The sequence below is a fragment of the Cardiocondyla obscurior genome, linkage group LG07 (genome assembly GCF_019399895.1).
Source record: "Cardiocondyla obscurior isolate alpha-2009 linkage group LG07, Cobs3.1, whole genome shotgun sequence".
In the NCBI taxonomy this organism is placed as follows: domain Eukaryota; kingdom Metazoa; phylum Arthropoda; class Insecta; order Hymenoptera; family Formicidae; genus Cardiocondyla; species Cardiocondyla obscurior.
The window spans coordinates 4567922-4585608 of NC_091870.1; the positions used below are offsets into that span (position 1 = coordinate 4567922).

At 35.8% G+C, this 17687-nt stretch overlaps 1 protein-coding gene across 4 annotated transcripts in view; it reads right to left on the minus strand.

Moving 5' to 3' along the window:
- LOC139104110 (fatty acid synthase-like) overlaps positions 1-17687 on the minus strand; it is a 317124-nt gene that overhangs the window by 21723 nt on the left and 277714 nt on the right. For all 4 annotated transcript variants that reach the window (XM_070659343.1, XM_070659342.1, XM_070659341.1 and 1 more), the window contains 2 exons: positions 9853-10546; positions 595-1423 (listed from right to left, as the gene is read on the minus strand). In XM_070659343.1, the coding sequence (XP_070515444.1) occupies positions 595-1423; positions 9853-10546 (1523 nt within the window). The remainder of the gene's footprint in view (positions 1-594; positions 1424-9852; positions 10547-17687) is intronic.

A 17687-nucleotide genomic window follows, 5' to 3' on the forward strand; every position in this document is an offset into this window, starting at 1 on the left:
TCTTATCGCAAAAAATCGATAATGAATCTATCAGTTGCTATACAACAAAAATGTTAGCTAGAATCATGTTTTACTTTTAGTGTATCAATTGTTTCTCTCACCGTGTTCTCATTCACTATTATTTAAAATGTGAAAAGTAGGAAAAAGGCGTAAATTCAGAAAATAAACCGATAGATAGTATTGAAGACAATAGTTCAAGTTTAATCAAGCATGTAATAATGTATCCCGATAAATACATCGCTTCAACGAACATCGGTCGAACCGTCGAATCGACCAACGACCGGCAGAAATCAGGGCGCGGTGCGCCCCAAAATTATTTTAAACAAATAACTACAACAGCTATTACCGAACTACGAGCGGTTAATGTGAGTAAAGATGTTATATAGTCAAGAAGAAAAGTGTGCTGTAGACAAGAAAAATTCGAATAGCCCGTAGCAAAATTATGTAATCAGTTCTTTTATTCTTGTCAATATTTAAATATATTGTTAAATACTATGTAATTTAAGAATTTTTTTATTTCTTATTATTTTGTAATAATTGTTACAATTATTAAAAAAAAACTTTTTTATATTTGTTGATTATAACTTTACTTACCCATAATATGAGCAACAGTTTCCAAAATATTCATTGTACCACCTACTTTTGCTTTTTCAGCAACAACCATACTGCTTACAATAGCTCTTTCTTGTAACAAAAAAATTTCTAAAGTATCCAAACAAGAAAATATTCCTTGCTGCAGTGTCCCTCCTATAACCAGTTCTTTATTTTCTTCTTGCATTTCAGCAACTAATCCAACATCACCAATAGCACCCCATTGTATTGCTAAACCGTGAAATCCTTCTTGCATTCTTCTCTCACAAATTCTTTCCATTACAGAATTTGCCATCCCATAATTTGTTTGGCCAGCATTTCCTCTTCCACATGAGACAGAAGAAAAAACAACAAAATGTCGAAGTTGTTGACATATCGTTCGTGACAATTCATCCATTTGTTTAGTTAGCCACGCTTTTGATTTAAATGAATCTTCAAACGTTTGCGGTGATTGATTTGAAAATATGCAATCTTTCAAAACGACTGCAAGGTTAAATATAGCATCCACTGGACCTATTTTCTCAGCAAATTTTAATATATTTTCACAATCTTTATATTTCATATTATCATCAACAGTAACAATGTGTACATCTACATCATAAGATTGCCACAGTTTTACTCTTGATTGTTGATAACCCGTTTTAATTCCAATTCTTGATGTTAATATCAAATTTTTTGCACCTCGGAGTACCAACCAATCTGCTAGTTCTAAGCCAAAACCTCCTAGTCCACCCAAAATAATATAGCATTTATGCTCTAGACAATGATACTGTGGATATGCAATTAATGGAGCATTCAAATAATCGTTTTCATTACGAACTTTTATTATTACCTACGGAGAATTAGTTAAAATATTACATAGAATTAAAAAAATTATTAATTATAATTAATTATAAATATTTTATTTTTTTTATAATATTATTATAATTACCATTGTCTTACAATTTTAAAAATAATATAACACTTTAATATATACTTTGTTATTAATTTTAATATTACATTTTTTAAACTTTTTTATTAAAAAGAAGAAATATTTATTAATAATATTTAATAAAAAGGTACAAGAAAATTTGTTGCCGTTATTAACCTCTAGAAGACAGACAAGTTTTATATTATTTTTTACAACTTTGAGTTATTAGATTTATGTGTATTGTTACGCCCGGTATGGAGAACGGCGCGAAGTCCGCTGTCTTGGAGCGGCGCGAAGTCCGAGCTCGGCGACGTTCGGCGTGAAGAGTTTCGATATGGATATTCCGCGAGTTTCAAGTTAGCTGTCACCCGTTGCTAGAGGACAGTTTGTTGTTTAAAAAGAAAATTGTTAGTCTTTCCCGTGACGTTGACGGGTGCTGTTATTACGTCGAGAGGTTATTTTATTAAATCCGTTTCTTTCTTAAGTCTGAGTTTTTCTTTGCGGCGGAAGTAACGCGGAGTGAGAGAGAGAGAGAGCGAGAGCGCTGCAGCGGAGCGTGTGTGAGTGTGTGAGAGGCCGCCGCCTGAGTTTCGCTGCCGTGCGTATCAGTATATTTTATTACAGTATGAACTTTCGTTTCCGATGGCGTAGTGAGTGGATGGGTGTATGTCAGTGTGTCTGTGGAAATAAGGTTTTTAAAAAGGTTTTTGAGGAGGTGAAAAGAGGGTGGTGGGCAGAAGGTGGTTGGGGGGGAAGAAGTAAGGAGGGGAAGTGGAGGGAATAGTGTGGGAAAAGGGCTGAGGGAGAAAATTGGGAAAAAAATAGGAGGTGAATTTTAAGGTTAGGAAGGCTTAAAATAAAGAACAAAAGCAGAGAGTTAAAATAAAGAAAGGAGCGAAGAAGAAAGGGGGAAAGGGGACAAAGGAGGATAAAAGAAAGAGCTGGGAGGAGGGTGGTTAAAGAGAAGAGAGTAGTAGCAAAAAAGAAATTTAAGAAAATTGGGTCTAAAAAGTAAAAGGAGTAAACAGCGCAGAGAGGTTAGGAGGAAGTGATAGATAGTGAAAGGTGAGGAACAAGAGAAGAGAAACTGGAAAATAAAGAAAGGTTTTAATAAGAAGAAAAAAGGATAAAGTGATAAGATGAGTGAGGAGAAAAGAGAAAAAATTGAAGGGATAAAAGATATGGAGGGAGAAAGTGAAAAAGGTGTAGAGCAAGGAGAGGAGAAGAAGAAAAGGAAACCTGGAAGGCCGCCGAAGGTTTCCACCTTTGGCGGCCTTCCGGCCTGATAAGGGAGAAAGCGAACAGCCTCCCCATCATGAAGGCATTTCAGAAGGCAGAAAAAAGAAAAGAATGGCAAGAGAAAAGAGGGGAAAGGGAAGGTGTGGAAGGATTTAAGAGGAGTAATAGGGTGTTGAGATCACCGATAAAGGGCATGGGGGAAGAAGAAGTGGTGAAGAGTATAGAAAGCAAGGAGAAAGAAGGGGAAGGGCTGGGGATGATAATGAGAGAAATGAGAGGCGAATTTGCAAGAATTCAGGAGCAGATGGAAATGTTAATGGAGTGCAAGATGAGAATCAGGAAGGAAATAGAGGAGTTTAAGAAGATGTGGAGGGACGACAAGGTGGTATTGGAGAAAAGAATAAGTGAAATTGAAAAAAAGGTAATGGAAAAGAAGGGTACAGAAGGGCTAGAGGGGGAGGGGGCAGAAGAGGTAAAGGGGAGAGTATTGAGTTTGGAAAAGAGAATGAGGATGTTGGAAATTGGTAAAGAAAGAGAAAAAAGGGAATAGAGGAAAAATAATTTGATTATAAGGGGCTTAAAAATAAAAGAAGAGAGTAAAGAAAAAATAAGGAAAAAGGTAGAAGATATATTTGAAGTGATTGGGGTAAAGGCGAGGATAATGAAAGTGAATAAGATAGGGGGGATAAATAAGAGAGGGTACGAGATGGTTTGGGTGAAACTTGAAAACTTTAAGGACAAGGTGGAAATAATAAAAAGAAAAGGAAAGTTAAAGGAAAGAACGGAATGGATAGGTGATATGACGGAATATGAGAGAAAGATTGAATGGATAATAAAAAAAGAGACAGAAAAAAGAAAGGGGGAAGGTTGTCAGGTGAAAATAGGGTATAAAAAAATGTGGGAGGATAAGGAATTTTGGATATGGAACAAAATAAAAGATGAGCTGAGAAAATGGTCGGAAGTAAAAATAAGGGAAAAAGAGGAGGAAAAAGACAAAAAAAAGATAATGGTGGATAAAAGTAATATAAGTTTTTAGAGAAAGGCGGAAAAAGAGAAGGTGAAGAAAATTGGACAGGAAGTGGAAGAAATATGGAAGGAGAGAAGGAGGAAGAAGCGAAGGAAAGAGAAGCAAAAATGAAAAAAAGAAAAAAGGAAAGTGTAATAATGGTGGGTTTTTGGAATGTGGCGGGGGTGGAAAATAAGGATAAAGATTTTTGGAAAAAATTAGAACAGTGGGATGTGATTTTTATGTGTGAGACATGGCTTACACATAAAAAAAAAGGATGGGGAAGGATCAAGGGGAAGTTACCAAAAGGATACAATGGATATGGGAAGAAGCAAAGAAAAGGAATAGGAAGGGAAGAGCGATGGGGGGAATGGTAATGGAATGGAGGAAGGAGTTTGAAGGGAAAAAAGAAAGAGAAATGGAAGAGAAGAAGGGAGTATTGGGTATAAAGATATGCTGGGGGAGGATGAAATGGAGAATAATAGGAGTTTATATTAGTGATAATATAGAGAAGGTAGCGGAAATGATAAAAGGATGGATAAAGAAAAAGGAGGAAGGATGTAATTATTTGATAGGAGGGGATTTTAATATAAGGACGGGAGAGGAGGAAGGAATTTGGGATGAATTTGTGGAGGAAAAGGTAGAGGAGAAGAAAAAAAGATCGAAGGATAAAAAGATAACGAGGGAAGGTAGGAAATTATGTAAAATGTTGGAAGAAGAGGGGTGGGGAATTTTAAACGGATGTGTAAAGGGGGATGAAGAAGGAGAGTGGACGTATACAGGGAGTAGAGGGGAAACAGTGATTGATTATGTGATTTGTAATGGAGAGACAAAAACAAGAATTAAGGAGATGAAAGTGGGCGGAGAAGTGGATTCGGACCACCACCCGATAATAGTAACGGTAAAGGGAGGGAGGGAGAAAAGGAAATGGAATAAGAATGAAAAAAGAAGGGGAAGGTTAAAATAGAATGAAAAAGAGAAGAGTTTGTTTGAGGAAAAGTTTAGAAGAAAGAAGGGGAGAAGAAAATGGAGGAAAAATGGAAAGATTTGAGAGAATGGATAAGAGAAGTAAAAAACGTAGTAAGAAAAGAAGTGAATAATGAGGATGGGGAAAGGAAGGAAAAAGCGGTAAAGGATTGGTGGGACGAAGAATGTAGAAGGAGTAAAAGGAAGGTTAAAGAAGAACTGGAAAAATGGAGAGAGGGTGGAGGAAGTGAGAATGAATATAAGGAAAGTAAGAGGGAGTATAAGAAGTTATGTGACAGAAAGAAAGTGGAGGAGAAAAGGAAATGGGAAAAATAGATGGAGCAGGCAAAGACAGAAGGAGAAGTTTGGAAAATAGTAAACAAAGGAAGGAAGTGAAGGAGGAGGTTGGATGAAAAGATAGAAATTAAAAAATGGGAAGAATACTTCAGGGGGGTATTGGGAGGAGTGGAGTGGTGAGCGGGAGGGGAAGTAGAGAGAAGTAAGGAAGGAGATGAGGAAAAGGAGATAGAAAGAAAGGAATTTGAAAAGGTGATAAAAAAGCTAAAAAAAGAAAAGGCAGCAGGGAGTGACGACATTGAAAATGAGATATGGAGAAAGGGGGAGAGGAGGTAAAAGAAGAGCTATGGGAAATATGCAAAAGGGTGTGGAAAGGAGAAGGGTTTCCAGAAGAATGGAGGGAAGGGATAGTGGTGTCAGTCATAAAGAAAGAAAAGAAGAAAAAGTGGAAGAATACAGAGGGGTGACACTGACGCAATCAGGGTATAAAGTGTACACCCTTGGACAAAAAGATAGTACATGTGTGATATCATTAAGTTTCGATGTGTACAGTTAGAATCCCCGTAAATAGACTAATGGTATATCAACAGGAGCTTATTGTAATATAATGTATAACATTGAAACTACGACTTTAGAATTTGTCTTGTATTTATCAACAATTACGGTAAAAGAAGGTCGGCGAAATGATAGCACACCGAACATTTTTCAATGCCTGTTAGTACTTCAAAATGAATAGACGTACATATATCACAGTATAATTAAATATAGTCTTAAAACAGTATAGTGTTAAAATAGGACGCGGAAAAAAATTAAATAAAACTGAAATAAACACCATTATTGAGTTGAGGAAGCAAAATGTATCCATATCTAAATTTGCCAAGACTGTGCGTAAAAGTAGAAAAGTTATTTATAATTTATTAAAAGACACTAAAAATTACGGTACAAAAAAAAGTACTGGAAGACCTGCTGCAATCAGTGCCCGCGAAAAACGTGCCATCTTACGAGCCGCGTCTAATTCTCTTCTCACGTCACGTGAAATAGCGGAGAAAGCAGGCGTACAAACAAATTTAAGAAATGTCCGTCGTATTTTACAGAGTTCTAAAAATATTAAACGAATGAAGTTAAAGCGAAAACCTGCTTTAACAAAAAAACATAAAGAAAATCGATTAAGTTTCGCAAAAGACCACGTACAGTGGAATAAAAAATGGAGACGTGTTATATTCACCGACGAGAAAAAATTTAATTTAGACGGTCCAGATGGTTTTAATTATTATTATCACGATATTCGGAAAAAAGAAATGACCCAAGTACGACGTCAAATGGGTGGAGGCAGTGTCATGCTATGGGCAGGCATTGGATATAACGGGAAGACGGATTTAATGTGCATAAATGGCAAAATGAATGCCATTATGTATCGCAATTTAATAGCAGAACAAATTTCCAAGTATTCAGGGACTATTACAAGTGGCAATTTTATTTTTCAGCAGGACAATGCTGCAGTTCATAGAGCAAAAATAATAAATGAATATTTTTCTTCGGAGAATATTTCCGTATGGGATTGGCCAGCGTGCTCTCCCGATTTAAATATTATTGAAAATTGTTGGGGCAAACTTGTCAAAGCTGTGTATAAAGAAAATAGACAATTTGAAAATATTGCCCAGCTGAAAGAGTGTTTAAAAACTGAATGGAACAACTTATCGCAGGAATATATTAAAACTTTATATAAATCATTACCAAAAAGAATGTTAGAAGTTATTGAAAATAAAGGCGGATCAACACATTACTAAATATAATAAAATAATATAATATAATGTAGAGATTTGTAAAATATATACATCAAAATGATAAAGTGTGCTATCATTTCGCCGACCTTCTTTTACCGTAATTGTTGATAAATACAAGACAAATTCTAAAGTCGTAGTTTCAATGTTATATATTATATTACAATAAGCTCCTGTTGATATACCATTGGTCTATTTACGGGGATTCTAACTGTACACATCGAAACTTAATGATAGCACACATGTGCTATCTTTTTGTCCAGGGGTGTATGCTTCGGTTTTGGAGGGAAGGATAAGAGAAGAAGTGGAGGAGAAAAGAATAGTTCCACAGAGTCAGGCAAGATTCAGGAGATACATGGGGACGTTGGATCAAATTTATGTTTTAAACCATCTGATAAATAGAAAAATAGAGGGAAAGGAGGGGAAGCTAGTAATAGCTTTCATTGATATAAAGGCAGCCTTCGATTCTGTGGACAGAGGAAAATTGGTGGAAGCAATGAGAAATAGGGAGATAAGGGAGGGGTTAGTAAAAAGGTGCGAATAGATACTGGAGGAGACGAGTGGCAATGTTAGAATAAAGAAAGAGGAAGGGATAAAATTCTGGACGGTGAGAGGGGTGAGGCAGGAAGGTCCGCTGAGCCCGAGCTTGTTCACGATCCTGCTGGCAGACTTGGATGAGGAATTGAAAAAGGGTGGATGGGGTGGAACTAAGATAAAGGGCAGGAGGGTGTACTCGCTGGCGTACGCGGATGACATTGCACTGATTGCAGAAACGGAAGCAGGAATGAAGGAAATGCTGAAGACATTAGAGGAATACGTGGAAAAAAAGGGATTGGAGGTAAATGTGGACAAGACAAAGGTGATGAGGTGTTGAAAAGGGGGAGGGAGATGGAAAAGGCTAAAGTGGGTATGGAAGGGTAAAGAAATAGAGGAGGTTAAAAGATTTAATTATTTGGGATATGTGATGACAAGGAATGGAGATCAGAAAGAACACGTGAAAGAAAGAGTAAAGAAAGCAGCAAAGGTGATAGGACAAATATGGAATATTGGCAAAAAGAAATTTGGAAAAGATTGGGGCAGAAGATTATGGTTGTTTGACAGGCTTGTATGGACTGTAGTAATGAGCTATGGGGTAAAGATATGGGGGTGGAAGGAAAGGGAAGAGATTGAAATAGTTCATAAGAAGTATTTGAGATGGATAATAGGAGTAAATAGAAGTGTGCCGGGGTATATAATGAGAGAGGAATTCCAGAGGGAAAAGTTGTCTGAGAAAACGAGAATGAGGGCTTGGAAGTATAAGAAAAAATTGGAAGAAGGAAGAGAGGGGGTTTTAGCAAAAGGATGTTGGAAAGAAATAAAAGAGAGAGCGAGGTAAAGAAAAACGAGTAGGAAATGGGAAAAAGAAAGAGAGAAATTTTTTGAAAGATTAGGGTGGACGCTGAAGAGGATAAAAAGAAGAGATAAAGAGGGACTGAGAGGTGAAGAGATAGTGGTAAGAGATAAAGAATTGCAAAGAAAGGAGAGATGGAAAAAAATAAGAATGGGGAAATTTAATAAGTATTATGGAAAAATAAAGAAAGAAGGCGTACCGGAATATTTAAAGAAGGGATGGAAGGAGAAGAAATGGCAAAGGGTGGCGAGGTTTAGAGTGGGGGATGATATGAGGGGAAATAGATACTGGGAGGGAATAGATAAAAAAAAGTGCAGGATGTGTTTGGATAAGAAGGAAACGTGGAAACATGTTTGGGAGGAGTGTGTAAATTGGGGGGACGGGAGGAGTTGGGAGGAGGCAGTTGGAGATGTATTGAGAGGGAAGGGAAATGGGGAGGAGTGGTTGAGAATACTGGAAAGGGTAAGGAAAGGGATAGGAGAGAATGGAAGAATGAATGAGGTAGATTATGAAGATTTAAAAGCGTCGGAAGCGGGGGTCTATAAGAATGAATGAGAAGTAGAGTAAGAGAATGATTTTTGGCGGTGTGAGTGTATGAACGTATGGGTATCTCTCTCTCTCTCTCTCGTGTGCTAAGCGGTGTTTAGAGAAAGTAAGAAAAGCGAAAAGTAGGAAGTTTTTTTGCAGGGAAGGACAAGAAAGAAGAGGAATGAAAAGAAGATGGAAGATTGATAAGAAAGAATAAGGTAGAAATAAGAAAGCGTTTAGGAGATAAGCCGTGGTTTTTTTCTATTGTATTTGCAGGATAAAAGAAGTAAGAGAAGATTGTAAAAGAAGACAAAAGAGTGTAAAGTTGGTAGAAGAAAAAGAAGAGAAAAAGAAAAAAAATAAGGATAAGAGAATGTTATAAGGCGAGGATGTAATAGATGGAATGGATAAGAAGCGTAAAATGATAGAAGGAAATAGTGATGATAAAGGTAGTCAGTAGTGAGGGGAAGGTAGAAAAGGAAGGAAGAGAAAAAGGATATGTAAAGTAAAAAGAGTTGGTGGTAGTTAAAATGTAAGGAAGAGATGTTATATGTAAAAGAGATGTTTATAAAGAAATGTTATTAGTATGGTTAAGTTAGTAGAGATTTAAAGATTGTAAGGAGACGAAAGTCCAAAATGTATCTCAAATAGAGAATAAAACATTCTATGTATTACAGTATGAAAAATAAGCAATTCTTTTGAAATCTGGAAATAGATCTACCGTTTGAAGACGCAAAAATAAAATTGAAAAATAACATGCAATTTATATAATTATAAATATTAAAATATTAATTTTTTATCGTAAATAAGAAAAATAATTATAAAAATTGTATTTTATTTATGTTATATCACGTATATCACATTATAACTATCTATTAAAAATTAATTTTCTAAATAAAACTTAAATTTGGCTAAAGATTATTACATATTTTCTATCCTTTAAAAATTAATAAAAATATTAGTTATAAAAAAGTTAATATTACTCGCCAGTATATATAAAAGTTATTTAATAAAATTAAATTTAACTGAATTTACATATGTTAGTATTTTTATAACGTTTAATTACTAAAAGAATTATTTTTATTATAAGACATTTTATTATGTCATAATTAATACTTTTACATATGTTAAATATTAATTTTACCTTGCCAATATGCTTTCCAGCAGCCATATATCTAAAAGCATTTTCTACTTCGTTTTTGTCGAAAATTTTTCTACACAATGGTTTAATAGCGCCATTTGCTAAACCTTTGGTTATACCTTCATACAGCGTTTTTTTTTGTTCTAAACTTGATGAAACCATATTATCTAATAAAATACCATAAAAACTAATTCCTTTAAAAAAAGAAAATGAATCCAATGAGTTATTGGAAACCATATCAAATTTTCCAATTTCTAAAAAACGACCACCATTTGCTAAACAGCGAACAGATGCTTGCAATTTTTCTTCGGCTAAAGAATTCAATACAATATCTACTCCATGACCTCGTGTACGTTGCATAATCATTTGTTCAAAGCTGGTATCTCGAGAATTTCCAATATTTTCTTCAGGAATGGAGGGAAAAGTGTTTTTAATAAATTGCCGTTTCTCGTCAGTGCCAACAGTTGTAAACACTTCGCAACCTTCGTAAAGTGCAAGATTAATTGCAGCTTGACCAATTCCGCCAGTACCAGAATGAATTAAAATTTTATCTCCTCTTTGTATTTTGCCTTTCATATACAATGCAAAGTAACACGTGCAGTAAACAACTGGAATCGTTGCTGCATCTTCCATTGTCCATTGTTCTGGTATAACCCAACTAAGATACTTGTCAGCTACACAAATATTCGACATACATCTAAACATAACAATTAAAAAATATATTACGTCTTTTACTTCATCGTTTTTTCCACGCGCAAATAGAATAAGTATTAGATAAAAGAAAAGTAAATTATAATCTACTGGCGTAGAAACAATAAAACACTTCTAATCTTTCAAAGAGAAATTTTTCTTTTAAGAGACAAGGTAGTATCTCGCGCCAAGTATAAGCGCAGTGTACTACCGGACTTTCTTACGCGAGACGCGGTTTGAAAAAATCCGTGAATTATAGGATCTCTACAACGATTAACCAATTATTTTTGAAATAGGTTTGTTGCACCGCAGCCGGTGCACGGGGTCCGTCCTTCGGGATCCGTGGGGAAAGGGCGATAAATTTAAGACAGACAAATAAATACTTTGTTTTTAATTGGTTCGGTGTTACAAGTTCTTCCGCTTCTCCTAATTTTCCCTTGCTAGCTTCGGTGCGCGTTCCGGCGTTATCACTCAATCTCGGCTCCGCGAGGTCTCCTCTTTCACGGCACGCGACCGAACTTGAATTACTACGCGGTATCGTTTTACTACACGGACTCTTTCTCTTTTGGCTCAGACGTAACTGACTGCCCGTGACGGTCCGCGGTTATTTAATAGTGACGCTGGGCCTTGGCGTCATCGGGTTGCAATGTCGAACTTCGGTTGTTCGGCGAATGCAACTTTAGCGATTTCGACAATAAGTTCTCGCAATTGTTTCTCTCTTTTATTTAATATTATTTAATTGCTTAAGGCGGCTTCCTGATACCGCATCCTCTGATATTATTTTATTACGAGATCTTATGCCGAAATGCTTTACGTCATGCTACGTGTTGTAACGGGGTTCGGGTTACAACAGGTTTATCGTGTAGATTAGGGTCAAATTATATTACAAAAATGTTTTTATTTTTTAACTACATAATTTACGAACGAAGATATCGTCATGCAAAGTTTTGTTTCAAGAATAAATAAGTTAAGAAACGTTGTAAGTGTTAAATTAATTAGATATTTGATTAATTTATTACTCAAATTAAATAGATTCTTTTTGACAAATTAATTAATCTTCTTTATTTCTCTATATTTAATACATGATTTATAGTTAATTATTAAGGACCAAATAAAGAATCTTATTAAAAAAGAACTTAAGGTACGGAGGCTGCAGCGATACACTTTTCCTAACTCGTCTCTCACAACTTTAGGTTCTCCTTCTCCTTTTTGTACAGCTATTTGTTTCGTCTTGCAGCCTCTCAGCACGAGTTTATTATACACAAATTTATCATTATTGTAATAGTTAATATAGTCCTTGTCATCATCGTCGTCTAGTCCAATATTTTTTTCGCTTAATCGTCAACAGATGGCGTTAAAAATGTCGATATCAACTCTGTTCATTAACATCTTACAAGGAAGTTTAGACAACCCGTAAATTAAAAAAAATATGTTACTTTGTGTGCATGTAGAGTAGTTCATATGTAACACAAAACTGTTTTTTGTTTGTGCTAAATTTTACTTTAAAGGGTAAAACCACCCCTTACAAATAGAAAGGTTTTTCGCTTTTTTCAATATAACTTGAAAACTATTTAAGATATTAAAAAAAGTTTTATAAAAAAGTTTTATAGTAAAAACAACTATATTTAACTGCAGTAATAGAATTAGAAAAAAAAATTTTTTAACAAAATTGATTATAAAATTATAAACAAAATTTTTTTCTATTCTATTATTGCAGTTAAATGGAAATGTTTCTATCATAAAACTTTTGTATAAAACTTTTTTTGATATCTTCAATAGTTTCCGAGTTGTATGAAAGAAAGTGAAAAACCTCTATATATGAAAATATTGTACATTATTTCCGTAAGAATTATTTTTCAGGCGCAACTAAAAAATTTTTAATTTATTTGTTACTCTATATGTGTAAAGCTTCTCATTATAAGAACGATTTAATCAAGTTAATACGCTCAATAATAATAATAAGATTTCCACCAAAAAAAGTTAGAGAATCTTTAAATATTTAACAATGTGAAACTTTGTGTGCAATAATTCATCTTTAATATAAATAATGGATCAGCAAAATCAAGCATGAATTTATGTTCAAATGATGATATTGAACGTGTATCTGACATTTTTTTATAATGTAACGAATTTCATTATGTATTTTAATTTTAAATGGAGTTAATGGTGTTTGTGTGATATTTGTAATATAAAATGTCGTCGCTAACATTTTAATTACGTTTGCAATATTGAACGATGTCATATTAAAGAAAATTCTATCCAGAAAAGATCACAAACTTTTCAATATAAAAATGACAGATTGCTGCCTTTAGTGAAACAGGAAATAATATTTTCGACATATTTATATAAATTAAAAGACGCAATAAAACTCATTTTTATTAAATAACTTGATATCATTTTTGTTTGCAATTATGTAATATAGTGTTATTCATGTGATAAATAACAGAATACAAACATCCGCATCAAGATAATCGGAGAGTTTGACAAGGTTATTGATGCAACCTGACTCCGTTTCATTTTTGTTGTTATTTCTCGTCAATCGGGAGATCACGCAAAGTTCACATTTACTTTCAATTTCATAATCAGTCACTCGAATTGAAGCACGAACAAAAAAGTTTTATATTAAAGATGAATTATTGCACACAAAGTTTCACAATGTTAAATATTTATAGATTCTTTAACTTTTTTTGATGGAAATCTTATTATTATTATTGAGCGTATTAACCTGATTAAATCGTTCTTATAATGAGAAGTTTTACGCATATAGAATAACAAATAAAATAAAAAATTTTTTAGTTGCGGCTCAAAAATAATTCTTACGGTAATAAAGTATAGTATTTTCATATGTAGAGGTTTTTCACTTTCCTTTATACAACTCGGAAACTATTGAAGATATCAAAAAAAGTTTTATACAAAAGTTTTATGGTAGAAACACTTCCGTTTGACTGCAATAATAGAATTAGAAAAAATTTTTTTTTGTAATTTTATAAACATATATATTAAAAAATTTTTTTTATCTAATTCTGTTACTGCAGTTAAATATAGTTGTTTTTACTATAAAACTTTTTTTGATATCTTAATTAGTTTTCGAGTTATATCGAAAAAAGCAAAAAACCCTTCTATTTGTAATCATATTTGTTTGAATTTCCTGGTTGCCTAACCTTCCTTGTTAGACGATACTCAAGAAGAAATATCCTTATTACTATAGTTAACAAATTAATTTTTTCTGTAAAAACGGTTGTTATAAAATAAATAATGATTGTTGTTATCAACTCGGAGTTTCAGATACTTTGTTTAAAAACCAAAGAAAGTTATTTTAATTTTAATTTTAACAAATAAATATTTCCGAGATCGAGTGTCCAATTAACATAATTTTTTTTAACAACATGACGGCATCGTCCAACGACCGAATTTGATGAGTAACTTTTTTGTAAAAAAAAAATTGTTTAAACAATTGAAATAACTTGTTGCAGCGATACTACTGTCCTGTACCTTTTTGAAAAGGCCACGACTGGGGAACGTGGCTATTACACACAATTGGCCACTCGCCCCCTCCCTAGCAACATTGTTGCCGCTTTGCACATGTAAAAAAGATTCAGAAAGCTTTCGTTCGTTACGCAGCACGTGTTTAATCAAATCTAAAAGAGTTCTTTTTTACACGATAATTCAACAGAAAAAGAATGATACTTCTCCATGAAGAAAGGCTTTTAAGCCGTTATCTGTATACATGTAAATTCTTCATATTAAGGTATTTTAATATTATCGTTCTATTCTTCTTTTCGAAGATCTCTTGCGAGACTTCTTAGCTCTTAACATCGAGCCAACTATTTTACGAAATTATATAAAGAAATAAAATTTTCACGCTCTATACATCGAGCTACAATATAATTTATCATAAATACATTAAGCAATAACCTAAAAGTTAGCCAATTATTACAAGATTGGTTATATCGTTACGTATTAACATATTAAAGAATAATTAATCAAGATCAAGAGACCTTACATGTAATACATATATTTGATTTTTCTAGATTTAACCCATTCTTTTAGTTTATATAAGGCACGTAATTGTTGATCTTAGATGATATTCGATTTTCTTACTACAATATAATGTTGGTATAAAATAAACAGGAATAATACATTTTCCTTTTATTTATCTGGCCTTCTCATTTAACCATCTTACCAACCTGTACATAACTTCTGTTAGATCGTCAAACAAGGTCCCCAAATCCTCGAGTTGACGGCAACCATCGTCATTTTATAACTTAATGTTTTTGAAGAAGATATCAATTTATTAACTAGTTTTGTTAGTTAATAAATGTATATCGCCGAATACAAGTGTCTAATTTTTATAATCTTTTTTACAACATTTGTATTTTGTATTTTGAAAATAGTATGTTAGAAGAAATTAATCACGGGTTTTAATTTATGGAGCAGTAAGTGGAGTGCAGGGACGTTGTTCGTGTTTTTCTTACAACGGGTACGACATTGTCGTCGATAAACGCGAATCTCTGATTGTAAGCACAAAATTTTATGCGTTTATCAACGATGTAACCGCAGTTGTCACTTTCGAGGTTTTTGTGGATAGATCGGGGACTTCTGATGCAACATTACATTTGTTCTAAAAAATTTTAATACACAAATCCCCACTACAGCTAGCACCACCAGTATTAATAAAAAATGTATCAGTCAGCTGGATTGAATCTTTATTGCAAACTGTAGCTAGTCTTGTTTTTAGGCAATGCACACGAAACATATCTGACATAAAATTATCATGAATAATAAAAGTCTACAATTAGTACATGATCTGTCACATAGTGCATCGTGAACATTTATTTTATGTTTGCATACGAGATGCATCGATACGCCCGTATTATTCAAATTAATCAGGAAACGACCTGCTTGCGTCGCGTATCTCGAATGTCGGACTAGCGAGCCCGGGACGCTCGTCGGGATGCAGGATTCGAGTGAGTAGGTCTTGAATGCACCGAGACGGAATTTAGTAACAACGTAAGACAATTTATTATATAACAACGGCGTGCGCTTGGTCAAGCGACGTCGATAGAAATACACGAAGATGTATATAAATACGAAATGCGAACTGGACGAGTGTATAATTACGCGACGGGTACGTCGGGTCCGTAGATCGTAATCGATACGACGCGTGCGCTGTATTACACGTTGCGGATGGTAGCGGATGCCCCACGTCAGGAATGATGGGTGTCGCGTATCGGTGGGCGCGGTTTTCGGCGCGGATCGGAGATCTATGAACGATCCTTTTCGGCAGGACCGACGGTATACGGGACGCGGGCGCGGAACGGCGGGCGTGGCTCGCGTTACAATGATCGAGATGGCCGCGGTTCTTTCGGCGCGGTGTCGTTAGCCAAGAGTCCTTGGTCGAGGCGGAGAGCACTCCACCCCGAGGATCACGACGGTGCGACAGGATCTTTAGTGTTTCGGTCTATTCGTAACGCAGACGTAGGATCGAGAGTCCTCGAAGGAAGCGGAGTGCGCTCTACCCCACGAGCTAGTTGTGCGAACTTCTTAGATCGGAACGAGAGGATCGTGAGTGCCAGGAGTTCCTGGCCGAGACGAAGATTGCTTCACCCCGTGGTTCGTGCTCTAGGATCGGTTGTTCGCTCGAGAGCAAACAGATCAGGACGGTGCCGCTGAGTCCCGGCATCGACTTTTTATACGTAAAAAGTGACGACGTAGGGTTGCCGCGGCTCAGCGGGGCTCGTGACGTCTCCCGACGCGTGGCGCCGAGGCTGCGGGAAGCGGCGCGCTCGGAAACGACGGGCTTCGACGTTGACGGCGCGGTTCGGCGGCGCTCGGGAGAGCTCGACTAAGTCCGCGGATAGACTTAGCCGCGAAACGGCTACGCGCTGCCGTTCTATTTCGGCTGATCGAAAATATAATGTTTGGGGCGCACTGCGCCCCGTGTCCCCGCCGGACGGTGTTGTGTCCGGCGGCCGGCCGATGGTGTGGCCGGAACGGTGCATCGCCGGGTGCACTGTTACAATCATATATGATGGACATATTGCAATATCACCATTAAGCGTGGAATAATATACAGACTCCATACAATATTTGGTGCGCCCATTAAGTGCACGAATTTGTGACGAGTCTAATGTTATGCACGTACGATCTTCGAGGTCTTCGCTTTGATCGTTCTTGTAATCGCTATCGTTAGACAATGTAACATTGTTTTCATCGTATAACTTATCGGCTCATTATCAAAGTTTATAGCGATTAAATTAGTTATATTTTTCACAAAATATTTTTTAATGTAGCCCACACCAAACAAATAACGAACATACGCGCAAACACTCAATGTTTTTTAAATGAACAGCATTTTAATGGTTAGAGTCGTTAAATGTTACAGCAAAATCATAAATTAATGATTGTGTCGTAAAGATTACATTAAAGGATGCAAAACTTATCGACGCTACTATAAGATCAGCTGACATGTGCCAAAAGAGTAGCATTTTGTGAAAACTAATGGTATTTTTCGTCATGGTGAGATTATCGCGCATGTATACAGGGTGTCCCACCCCATATTAACAAACTTTTAGAGTTAGATAGGTCTTGTGGATACAAGTCAATAATGTTGTAACCTGAGCTGCACTTCAAAGAATGCGCTCTGGTTGCAAACCACCCCGGAAATACCTTGCGTATTTCGACATCGGGCAAGGACCTCGGGATTATCGCCCGATGTCGAAATAAGGAAATAAACATTTAACAATTAAAATAAGGCCGCGCGGTTGACGAACCTCTCCGGTCAACCACCGCGGCCGAAACTCGCTGAGGTTGCAACTCGGCTGAGTATATGAGCGACGGCTCGGAAGCTGTCGCGGGCACTCCTATCAGGAGAAACGTGACGCGTGTCAAGTGTATCATCGCAGAAATAAATAAGTACAACACATTTTCTAAAAGAAGTCTTTATTAATCTACACCCGGCTCCTCTCAACGGGTGGTAGACGTTCCGGCGAACGGACCCACACCCGCACCGTACCACGGTGTAACAATAAGTTCTATGCTGTTTTGTATAATTTTCAACCGTTATTGAAAAAATAATTAGAATGTGTGACTTAAGAACGACAAAGAAGCTGCGGGCGAGTAAGCGCGACAGACGAATGGCTAGCAAT